The sequence below is a fragment of the Dendrobates tinctorius genome, unplaced genomic scaffold, assembly GCF_039654945.1.
Source record: "Dendrobates tinctorius isolate UK_male_01 unplaced genomic scaffold, ASM3965494v1 ptg000054l, whole genome shotgun sequence".
Classification (NCBI taxonomy): Eukaryota; Metazoa; Chordata; class Amphibia; order Anura; family Dendrobatidae; genus Dendrobates; species Dendrobates tinctorius.
In genome coordinates this window covers 16,718,519-16,731,648 of record NW_027361722.1, presented here as the reverse complement: position 1 = coordinate 16,731,648, position 13,130 = coordinate 16,718,519, and the positions used below count along the sequence as shown (strand labels likewise).

The following is a 13,130-nucleotide window of genomic DNA, read 5'->3' as shown; positions in this document are numbered from 1 at the left end:
AAATAATTAAAAAAAACAGCATGCAGTTCCCTCTATTCTTGATAACCAGCCATGGTAAAGCTGGCAACTGAGGGTTTTCAAAAATAGAACTAGAATTTTTTTACATTTATTTATAGCACAGGCTCTGGCTGATGAATACTCCCATCAACGTTGTCTGCTCTTGCTGTTTTCAGCGACAGCAGGTGTAGGCTGATGGGAGTAGTACTCCTTCATCAGTCGCACCTGTGACTGGAGGTAACCTTTTTACTGCTGCTCACAGCTGCTGGCTCACTCTGTCATCTAACAGCATGGAAACTGCAGCTCTCTGACCAGCTGAAATATTCATACTGCCCATCAGAACCTGTGTTTGCCGTGCTGTCATGTAGATGACAGCGTGGAAAACAACTGATGTTTGGTCTCCCATTCAACTGAATAGAGTGTGGCTTAGGGTTTGGGTACCGTTCTGATATCAAACCAAATATTTTTTCAGATGATTGGCCAAACCCACTAGACTCGAACATCCATGGGTTCGGACATCACTAGTGTCATGCAATGTGTACATTATTGGTGTCATCAACATGGGGGCACTGTGGTGCTCACTAATCACTGAAAATATTAGATAGAATTGAAAGTTCCTGTACCTCTGATCCACCCTGGAGATTCTCTGTCTCTGAAAAGGCGAAAAATAAATTTATTACCTAAACAAAAAATATTCTAAAAAAAGCCAATTTTAGACTTAAATTTAAGCTTTGGAGAGAAAAGAAATTCAAATTTGGTAGTTCTCTTGAATCTGTCCAAGAAATTTAAATTTTCATCAACCCCTTTCCCCAAAAGTTAATATTCACCTCTTCTTACCTTTCACCTTAACATCTCCCTTGATTGATCTTTCTGAACTAGTCTTATTTTACAGACTGTGTTCTTCATGTCAATGGCCCTGACGAGTTTTTGGTACCTAAAGTACCCACTAGACCTAGTCAGTCTAGGACTCACATGGCATCATGATGATGCCCAAACCTGGTGGGTCCCGGATGCTCGATGGGGCTTGTAGTGTTAAGAAGATTGATGGCTTGTGAATAAAGACTGGACTGGAGTGTCCAAGCAGGAAACTGAATGGCCAAGGTAAGGTCTGAGAGAGACAACTATTCATTCATATTGCTTTTATGCCCTTCTTGATCTTTTTCAATATACCAAAATTGCTGGACTCATGCAAATTGAATCTGGAAAATCCAATTTTTTGGTGAAATTCGAGGCAAACTCAATTTGCTTATCACCTTTTATCAACATGTAGTTTTAGGTAAAGAAGATTAAATTCACAATTTATGTATGGAGGGGTCAGAGCTTCTCTTTAGGGTTTGTACCATGTTGACAAGCTATTGCTTATCTATAGGAGAGATGACTAATCATTGGGGGGAAGCAGCAGTCAAGCATGGCCACCATGTATTGTCTATGGGACTTACCAAGTTGGCAAGTTAGTACTTATCCATAGGAGAGGAGATAATTCACCAAGGGATACACAATGGTCAAGCCATTTAGTTTCTATGGGACTATCGGAAATAGGTGACTCCTGTATCGGTGGTCATTTTTGATATCCACTCCATTTAGATGAGGTTCTGCAAAGCCCTGAACTCGAGATCGGTGGGGAGGGGGTCCCAGCCGATCAATAAATTATCCCCTATTCTACTTAATTTTAGGAGATATGTACTGAGAAAACTTTATATATCTAATACAAGTTTTATTTTTTATTATCATTAATTATTTTGCTCCTGTTAATCCCCTTCAGATTTCCTCTTAGGCCTGTTTCACACATTTGTTTTTTACCATCAGTCAAGATCCGCCAATTTTTTTAAAAAACAGATCCGCCAAAAAAGGGGCGGATCCGTTTTTTTCACCCATAGACTTACATTATTGGCGGATCTTGACTTATGGTCGTCCATCACACCCGTTTTTGTACGGATCCGCCAAGATTTTAGTGGCTCCTGGGTGGATGAAATGGACCATGCAACGTTTTTTTTTTGTTGACGGTCCGCTAATTTCAGCATTAACCCTTCCGGGAGCCGATAAAATCTCTCTCTCTCTTTCTCCTCACCATCAATGGCAGTCCCCGCGATGAGGTCCGATCAGTGCGAGATGAATCCCCGCGGGATCTCGAGTCCCCGCGACATTGCCCGATCACCGCGGGATCTCGAGTCCCCGTGACATTTTCCCCGCTCCCGGATGCCGCGGTTCCTTTAACATTCCTATATCGGCGGATCACGGCGCACCAACGGTCCGGTGGCTCCCGTTGGTGTTTCATCGTCCACGGATCTGTTCTCCGCCTTTTTGGCGCCTGCCAGCGGACCCGATAAACGTATGTGTGAAACAGGCCTTAAAGAACACAATTATGTCAATAAAACGTACCTTGGTTTCTTTCACATGACATGTTTCTGCAGAAAAGAGAACACAGTTATTCACGTTTAAGCAAAGGGTTTGCATTTTTTAGGGTCATGCAATATTAATAAGTCTCTGAATTTGCACTAAGTGCAAAAAACCCCGCTAGTTCTTATTTCTATGTTTTGCGTTCTGCTAATTTCCTTGGAGAAGTTCGCTTTCCCGTACAATGGACACCTTCCTTCTACTAACGGGTAGACTAGTGCTCACCATGCTTTGAAAAGGTCAAAAAAGTGTTAGCGCCCATTTTTTGCTGACTATGACAGTGTGGCTAACCATGACCCAGCAAAATCTTAATATTGTCATGCTCAGATATGACGATTGTGTAATAAGTGGTTGGAAAATAAGAGACGAAACTGACACGACGGTCACAATGCTTGGTGTGATGTGGAACCAGTTATAACCAGCAGATAATAAACACTTCATAATGTAGTAGAGTTGGGAAAGACCTTCTGACACTTGTGATGTGTCAGAAACCTCCAGTCATGACCTTGGCTTTAGGGTGACTCAGTTTGGTATTTTCTGCCTACTCACTGCCTTCCAAATTCTGTGGAAAACACTCAGTGACCAGATCTCTTCTCACTTGACTCCTCCAGTGTTTCCGCACAGCACACACGGCTGTGTCTTCCATACTTGCCAACTGTTCTCAATTTTTCAGGACTGGCTCAATTTTTTGGAATTAGTCTTGGTAAAATAGCGGTGCCTCCATTTCACAAACCCAGCCACAAAAAAGTTTTTCCATGAAAAGCGGGTCCGATGTGAAGCAAAAGCATGCCTAAACTGCCGACAACAATTTTGGTAACAAGGGTTTGTCATTCATTTCTCTTCTTTTTTTTTAAGTCTCATCTTCTTTCCTGGATGTCTCCAGAACAATGGTTCGGGCTCCCACTGCTGGCAAATACCATGCTTTTCAACCATCCCAGATCCAGCGCAACAGTCCCCGATATTGGAAGCGGCCCCATTGTCCAGGGAGATCGAGTGGCATGTCCCACTTTCAACTTTATCTGCCTCTTTAGGACACAGATACGGGTGAGTATATCAGCGGAGCTATGGTCACCGGCTCCACCATTCACCGATGCCATGTGAGGCTCAGGACAGAGGTGAGATGATATCACTGGGGTCCTCTCTCCCCTCTATATAAGTCTGTGATTGTTAGGGTGTTTACTGTTAGTGATATCTGTACTTTGTATGTAACCCCTTCTCCTGTACAGCACCACGGAACCAACGGCGCTATATAAATAATAATAATAATAGTCACTGCATCCAATCACATACCAAATCTCCCACAACATCCATCCACAAATGCCCCGGAACAGTGAATTATTCACACATCCCCCATAACAGTGCGTCATCCACAGATCCCCCATAACAGTGCGTCATCCACAGATCACAATAACATGGCGTCATCCACAAATCCCCCATAACAGTGCGTCACCCACACATCCCCCATAACAGTGCGTCATCCACAAATCCCCCATAACAGTGCATCATCCACACATCCCCCATAACAGTGCGTCATCCACAGATCCCCCATAACAGTGCGTCATCCACAGATCACAATAACATGGCGTCAACCACAAATCCCCCATAACAGTGCATCATCCACACATCCCCCATAACAGTGCGTCATCCACAGATCCCCCATAACAGTGCGTCACCCACAGATCCCCCATAACAGAGTATTATCCACAGATCCCCCATAACATTGGGTCACCCACAAAACCTCATAACAGTACATCAGCTACAAAACCCCCATAGCAGTGTATAATTCATAGACCACCATATCAGTGCATCACCCACAGATCCCCCATAACAGTGCATCCTCCACAGATCCCCATAACAGTGCGTCATTCACAGATCCCCCATAACAGTGCGTCATCCACAAATCCCCCATAACAGTGCATCATCCACACATCCCTCATAACAGTGCGTCATCCACAGATCCCCCATAACAGTGCGTCATCCACAGATCCCCCATAACAGTGCGTCATCCACAGATCACAATAACATGGCGTCAACCACAAATCCCCCATAACAGTGCATCATCCACACATCCCCCATAACAGTGCGTCATCCACAGATCCCCATAACAGTGCGTCATTCACAGATCCCCCATAACAGTGCGTCATCCACAAATCCCCCATAACAGTGCATCATCCACACATCCCCCATAACAGTGCATCATCCACACATCCCCCATAACAGTGCGTCATCCACAGATCCCCCATAACAGTGCGTCATCCACAGATCACAATAACATGGCGTCAACCACAAATCCCCCATAACAGTGCATCATCCACACATCCCCCATAACAGTGCGTCATCCACAGATCCCCCATAACAGTGCGTCACCCACAGATCCCCCATAACAGAGTATTATCCACAGATCCCCCATAACATTGGGTCACCCACAAAACCTCATAACAGTACATCAGCTACAAAACCCCCATAGCAGTGTATAATTCATAGACCACCATATCAGTGCATCACCCACAGATCCCCCATAACAGTGCATCCTCCACAGATCCCCCATAACAGTGCGTCATTCACAGATCCCCATAACAGTGCGCCACCCACAGATCCCCCAGAACAGTGCAACCATCATAGACAGATCCCCCATAACAGTGCATCCTCCACAGATCCCCCATAACAGTGCGTCACCCACAGATCCCCCATAACAGTGCATCATCCACAGATCCCCATAACAGTGCGTCACCCACAGATCCCCCATAACAGTGCGTCACCCACAGATCCCCCATAACAGTGCGTCATCCACAGATCCCCCATAACAGTGTGTCATCTACAGACCCCCATAGCAGAGCGTCATCCGCAGAAGCCACACAACAGTGCGTCATCCACAGATCCCCCATAACAGCGCGTCATCCACAGGTCCCCATAACAGTGCGTCATCCACAGATCCCCCATAACAGTGCGTCATCCACAGATCCCCATAACAGTGCGTCATCCACAGATCCCCATAACAGTGCGTCAGCCACAGATCCCCCATAGCAGTGCTTCATTCACAGATCCCCCATAACAGTGCGTCATTCACAGATCCCCCATAACAGTGCATCATCCACAGATCCCCCATAACAGTGCGTCATCCAAAGATCCCCCATAACAGTGCATCATCCACAGATCCCCCATAACAGGGCGTCACCCACAGATCCCCCATAACAGGGCGTAACCCACAGATCCCCCATAACAGTGCATCACCCACAGATCCCCCATAACAGTGCGTCATCCACAGATCCCCCATAACAGTGCATCATCCACACATCCCCCATAACAGTGCATCAGCCACAGATCCCCCATAACAGTGCGTCATCCACAGATCCCCCATAACAGTGCGTCATCCACAGATCCCCCATAACAGTGCGTCATCCACAGATCCCCATAACAGTGCGTCATCCACAGATCCCCATAACAGTGCGTCACCCACAGATCCCCCATAACAGAGTATCATCCACAGATCCCCCATAACATTGGGTCACCCACAAAGCCTCATAACAGTACATCAGCTACAAAACCCCCATAGCAGTGTATAATTCATAGACCACCATATCAGTGCATCACCCACAGATCCCCCATAACAGTGCATCATCCACAGATCCCCATAACAGTGCGTCACCCACAGATCCCCCATAACAGTGCGTCACCCACAGATCCCCCATAACAGTGCGTCATCCACAGATCCCCCATAACAGTGCGTCATCCACAGACCCCCATAGCAGAGCGTCATCCGCAGAAGCCACACAACAGTGCGTCATCCACAGATCCCCCATAACAGTGCGTCATCCACAGATCCCCATAACAGTGCATCAGCCACAGATCCCCCATAACAGTGCGTCATTCACAGATCCCCCATAACAGTGCGTCATTCACAGATCCCCCATTACAGTGCATCATCCACAGATCCCCCATAACAGTGCGTCATCCAAAGATCCCCCATAACAGTGCATCATCCACAGATCCCCCATAACAGGGCGTAACCCACAGATCCCCCATAACAGGGCGTAACCCACAGATCCCCCATAACAGTGCATCACCCACAGATCCCCATAACAGTGCGTCATCCACAGATCCCCATAACAGTGCGTCATCCACAGATCCCCATAACAATGCGTCACCCACAGATCCCCCATAACAGAGTATCATCCACAGATCCCCCATAACATTGGGTCACCCACAGATCCCCCATAACAGTGCATCAGCCACAGATCCCCCATAACAGTGCATCAGCCACAGATCCCCCATAACAGTGCATCAGCCACAGATCCCCATAACAGTGCGTCACCCACAGATCCCCCATAACAGTGCGTCACCCACAGATCCCCCATAACAGTGCGTCATCCACAGATCCCCCATAACAGTGCGTCATACACAGATCCCCATAACAGTGCGTCATCCACAGATCCCCATAACAGGGCGTCATCCACAGATCCCCCATAACAGTGCGTCATCCACAGATCCCCCATAACAGTGCGTCAGCCACAGATCCCCCATAACAGTGCGTCAGCCACTAACAGTGCATCCTCCACAGATCCCCCATAACAGCGCGTCACCCACAGATCCCACATAACAGTGCGTCAGCCACAGATCCCCCATAACAGTGCGTCAGCCACAGATCCCCCATAACAGTGCATCCTCCACAGATCCCCCATAACAGTGCATCCTCCACAGATCCACCATAACAGTGCGTCATCCACAGATCCCCCATAACAGTGCATCATCCACAGATCCCCCATAACAGAGCGTCACCCACCAATCCCCCATAACATTGCATCCTCCACAGATTCCCCATAACAGTGCATCCTCCGCAGATCCACTATAACAGTGCATCACCCACAGATCCCCCATAACAGTGCATCACCCACAGATCCCCCATAACAGGGCGTCACCCACAGATCCCCCATAACAGGGCGTCACCCACAGATCCCCCATAACAGGGCGTCACCCACAGATCCCCCATAACAGTGCATCCTCCACAGATCCCCATAACAGTGCATCCTCCACAGATCCCCCATAACAGTGCATCCTCCACAGATCCCCCATAACAGTGCATCCTCCACAGATCCCCCATAACAGTGCATGCTCCACAGATCCCCCATAACAGTGCATGCTCCACAGATCCCCCATAACAGTGCATCCTCCACAGATCCCCCATAACAGTGCATCCTCCACAGATCCCCCATAACAGTGCATCCTTCACAGATCCCCCATAACAGTGCGTCACCCACAGATCCCCATAACAGTGCGTCATCCACAGATCCCCCATAACAGTGCGTCACCCACAGATCCCCATAACAGTGCGTCACCCACAGATCCTCCATAACAGAGCGTCATCCGCAGATGCCACATAACAGTGCGTCATTCACAGATCCCCGTAACAGTGCGCCACCCACAGATCCCCCAGAACAGTGCAACCATCATAGACAGATCCCCCATAACAGTGCATCCTCCACAGATCCCCCATAACAGTGCGTCATTCACAGATCCCCATAACAGTGCGCCACCCACAGATCCCCCAAAACAGTGCAACCATCATAGACAGATCCCCCATAACAGTGCATCCTCCACAGATCCCCCATAACAGTGCGTCACCCACAGATCCCCCATAACAGTGCGTCACCCACAGATCCCCCATAACAGTGCGTCATCCACAGATCCCCCATAACAGAGCGTCATCCACAGATCCCCCATAACAGTGCGTCATCCACAGATCCCCCATATCAGTGCGTCATCCACAGATCCCCCATAACAGTACGTCACCCACAGATCCCCCATAACAGTGCGTCATCCACAGATCCCCCATAACAGTGCGTCATCCACAGATCCCCCATAACAGTGCGTCATCCACAGATCCCCCATAACAGTGCGTCATCCACAGATCCCCCATAACAGTGCGTCATTCACAGATCCCCATAACAGTGCGCCACCCACAGATCCCCCAGAACAGTGCAACCATCATAGACAGATCCCCCATAACAGTGCGTCATCCACAGATCCCCCATAACAGTGCGTCATCCACAGATCCCCCATAACAGTGCGTCACCCACAGATCCCCCATAACAGTGCGTCACCCACAGATCCCCATAACAGTGCGTCACCCACAGATCCCCCATAACAGTGCGTCACCCACAGATCCCCCATAACAGTGCGTCACCCACAGATCCCCCATAACAGTGCGTCACCCACAGATCCCCCATAACAGTGCATCACCCACAGATCCCCCATAACAGTGCGTCACCCACAGATCCCCCATAACAGTACGTCACCCACAGATCCCCCATAACAGTGCATCCTCCACAGATCCCCCATAACAGTGCATCCTCCACAGATCCCCCATAACAGTGCGTCACCCACAGATCCCCCATAACAGTGCGTCACCCAAAGATCCACCATAACAGTGCGTCACCCACAGATCCCCCATAACAGTGCGTCATCCACAGATCCCCCATAACAGAGCATCATCCACAGATCCCCCATAACAGAGCGTCATCCACAGATCCCCCATAACAGTGCGTCATCCACAGATCCACCATAACAGTGCGTCATCCACAGATCCCCCATAACAGTGCATCATCCACAGATCCCCCATAGCAGTGCATCATCCACAGATCCCCCATAACAGTGCATCATCCACAGATCCCACATAACAGTACGTCACCCACAGATCCCCCATAGCAGTGCATCATCCACCGATCCCCCATAACAGTGCGTCATCCACAGATCCCCCATAGCAGTGCATCATCCACAGATCCCCCATAACAGTGCATCATCCACAGATCCCCCATAACAGTGCATCATCCACAGATCCCACATAACAGTACGTCACCCACAGATCCCCCATAGCAGTGCGTCATCCACCGATCCCCCATAACAGTGCATCATCCACAGATCCCCCATAACAGTACGTCACCCACAGATCCCCCATAGCAGTGCATCATCCACAGATCCCCCATAACAGAGCATCATCCACAGATCCCCCATAACAGAGCGTCATCCACAGATCCCCCATAACAGTGCGTCATCCACAGATCCACCATAACAGTGCGTCATCCACAGATCCCCCATAACAGTGCATCATCCACAGATCCCCCATAGCAGTGCATCATCCACAGATCCCCCATAACAGTGCATCATCCACAGATCCCACATAACAGTACGTCACCCACAGATCCCCCATAGCAGTGCATCATCCACCGATCCCCCATAACAGTGCATCATCCACCGATCCCCCATAACAGTACGTCACCCACAGATCCCCCATAGCAGTGCATCATCCACAGATCCCCCATAACAGTGCATCATCCACAGATCCCCCATAACAGTGCATCATCCACAGATCCCACATAACAGTATGTCACCCACAGATCCCCCATAGCAGTGCATCATCCACCGATCCCCCATAACAGTGCATCATCCACAGATCCCCCATAACAGTGCATCCTCCACAGATCCCACATAACAGTGCGTCATCCACAGATCCCCCATAACAGTGCATCATCCACAGATCCCCCATAACAGTATATTCTCCATAGATTACACAGTGCTTCATACACTCTGTTTAATGTTTAGCATACTATTTGCATTGAAATATATATTTTTTATTTTCTTCCATTTAAGATTTGATTGCGTTTTATAGTTCGAAAAATGCAATAGATAGATAAGAGATATATAATAGATAGGTAATAAATAGATGGACAGACATATAATAGATGTTACACCCGGTCCCCGTCCTAGCTCTGCGCCCAGGTCTGCCATTGTTACACCTGGTCCCCGTCCTGGCGCTGCGTCTAGGCCTGCCACTGCTCTCCATTCTGGGCACTCACCTCGAGCCTCTCATGCTGCTGCTCAGCGTTCTGGCCTCCCTCCTGCCTCCTCCTCCTGGCGTCCTGTGAGGAGATCTGTAGCTAAGGCTATTAGGGCACGCCCGCTCTCTTGCCTTCTTAAAGGGGCGGCGTGCATTATTCAAAAAGTGCAATTAACCACTGGCTGCTATTTCTGGCCTCTCCTCCATAGGGAGAGCGCTGGAGCAATGAATATCTATCATTGCTACAGTCGGTTCTCATGCTAACCTGTCTGCACTGCATCAGCAGTCTCTGTGCATTGTCTAATGTGCTTTGTCTCCACAGAGTATCAGTATCCTGTGTTACCTGGTTATATCAGCAACCATCTGGGCCTAAGCCATCCCGTTCTGCCTACAGCCATCCGAGTCCAAGGACTGTGTGAAGGTCACTGGAACCGACTCCTTACCAACTAACCGGATCCAGGACCCAGCGCATTACGGACTCTGCTGTAACTTTTGTTATCCCTTTTGGTCCCGCTGGGACAGCTGCCACGTGTTTCGGGTCTAACTGGAGGTAGCACCTGTGTCCTCCGGGTATTCCATTCTGGCCCTGCCTGAGGGGCTTTACTACGGGTACCCGGGGCTCACTAGTCACGTCCCCTTCAGAGCCCCCCGGACCGTGGTCCCGAGGTTCCACTTAAAAAATAAAAGAGAATGTGAACTTCACCATCTCTGCCTCCACTTCCATTCGTTACAATAGATAGATTGTTAGGGTTTCTGTATCGCACGGAACATAAATTAAGGTAAAGTGCGATCGCAACCCGGGGTTCACAGTACGGTGATGGGAAACTGCAGCTAGGCTACAATGGCGGAGTGAAGCTGCGAGCAAGCACCGGAAACACATGGAGTTAAGAGTCCCTCACTGTGAACAGAGTGAGAAGTAACCGACTCCGTTACGTCACAGATCGGTACTAGTAGAGACAGCGCTAGTGGCTGCACCCTGCTAGACTGCGCAGGAGAATAGCGGTTATGACGCTAGTTGGGGTCACTATCGCTACCCCCCCAGTGAAGTCTAGGCTGGCGGTTGTACTCACTCTGAAACTCGGCTGTGCTAACCGCACACACGACTGGAGACAGATGCTAAGCCCAAGCGGGAGTTCCCACCATACACTGTCTGTCTAGTCACACACTTGTCGTGCTAGTAGCGGCACATGTGCACACAGGGTGGTAATGTATCCATCAACACACCAAACACTTACGATCTTAGCGCACCGTCGCGCTCCAGAGGACCTTTTATACATCCCGTTCAAATCCAGTCTGACAGGACTTTGCTCGTGGACCAATCTGGAACTGCCACGTCACCCGAGCAGCTGACGACCGACCACCAATGAGAGGCCGCCACCTCACGAGCATGCTCAGTAGGGTGATTCCTGACGTTGGCCTCTGGAACATCTTGTTCGCCGCTGACTATTGCTAATTACTATAGGTTTGGCTGAAGAAGAGCCAGCAGTAACAAAGCGCACAGCACGATTCTGAGGAAGACGCTGGGACCGACGTCTCTGCTGAGCAGCTGCCACTGCGGCCGAAGCTGAACGGGAGACCGCAGAGGCAGACAAGGCTGGGGATCCACCCTGTGCTGCGGGAGAATCCCGGCGCCTAACATGGATAATAGATAGTTTAGATAATATAGAAATAATATATAGATAATACATAGATCATAGATAGATAATCTTTATAGTATATTTTTTAGTTAGAGATCAGTTCAGTTCTTGGACTTTGCGCCAAACTTACAAATGTTGCATCATGTTATTAGAATTTGGCGCTTCCTTACATTTTAAGACATTGCAATTCAAAAATTTGTCTAAAAACATCTGTGACCTAAAACCTCCTCCTGTATGAACTTCATGATTCTACCTTAGTGGAATAAGCCTTTTAGGAGCAGTATGGAGGGGTGAGCGCTGCGGGTTGTGGAAGTACGGGATCTAACGCTTGTGTCACTAATGTCATTTCAAAATACAGATGCCTACAGATCTAAGCGGCAGCGGTGAAAGCAGACGTCCCGCTTCCCTATAGCACATAAAGTAGTAGGAAATGGCAGCGCACTCACCTGGATTTCCTGACACAGTTCCCCATTCCAAAAACGCACAAGGAGAATTAGGATTATTATAAATTTCAATGATTTGAAGAGACAGGTATTTTGTGTAACAGTTGTCATTTACAGAAACCCGATGAAAAGCTAAAACTGAAGTCTAAGCCTTCAAGGAGGAAGTGAGAGGAACCACGACCGGAAACGAGTGTTGCTCAACTTCTATTCTTTTTTAGGTTTATGTGTCGGGTAGCAATTTTATATCTTATGTGTTAACAAGACAGATAGATAAATAGATAAATTTTCCATTTAAATAGATAAATAGATAGATAATAGATAGATGATAGAGGTGCATCTCACAAAATTAAAGTAACTAAAGTTACAGATGACACATTTCATTTGTAATGTATATATATATATATATATATATATATATACAGTATAGATAAATTATTTTTTGCATTTTAAAAACAACCAAAACGAAAATGAGCAAATGCAAAAGTTTGGGCAACCCTGGAGATTTGTGTGCTCAGATAACTTTGGCCAAGGTTTCAGACCTTAATTATCCTGTTGGGGTTATGGCTTGTTCACTATCATCTTTAGGAAAGGCCGGGTGATACAAATTTCCAGCTTTATAAAAACCCAGCCTCCTCTAACCTTGTGCCAAAAAACAGCAGCCATGGGTTACATAGTTACATAGGTTGAAAAACATCCTTGGTCCATCAAGTTCAACCTTTCTCCACCAATTGTACATTTTGTGGTTAAATTAACTATAACCCCCAATGTTATGTGTATCAAGGAAATCATCCAGCCCTGGCATAAACGCTGTTATATTGTCGGCCATTA

At 47.9% G+C, this 13,130-nt stretch overlaps 1 protein-coding gene across 5 annotated transcripts in view; it reads right to left on the bottom strand.

Moving 5' to 3' along the window:
- The window catches only part of LOC141091523 (OX-2 membrane glycoprotein-like), a 33,786-nt gene extending 21,356 nt beyond the window's left edge, over nt 1-12,430 (bottom strand). Inside the window, exons 1-3 of one of the 5 annotated variants that reach the window (XR_012232536.1) lie at nt 11,293-11,658; nt 2,377-2,402; nt 621-649 (exon numbers count right to left, since the gene is read on the bottom strand). Coding sequence is in view for 3 of the 5 variants with exons in the window: in XM_073577156.1 (XP_073433257.1) it covers nt 2,377-2,402; nt 12,306-12,331 (52 nt within the window). In the remaining 2 variants the exon portion in view is untranslated. Of the gene's footprint in view, nt 1-620; nt 650-2,376; nt 2,403-10,241; nt 11,211-11,292; nt 11,659-12,305 lie in introns of those variants that run through there. The other 4 variants (XM_073577156.1, XM_073577160.1, XM_073577159.1 and 1 more) reach the window with 4 other exon arrangements.
- Between the last annotated feature and the right edge of the window lie 700 nt (nt 12,431-13,130).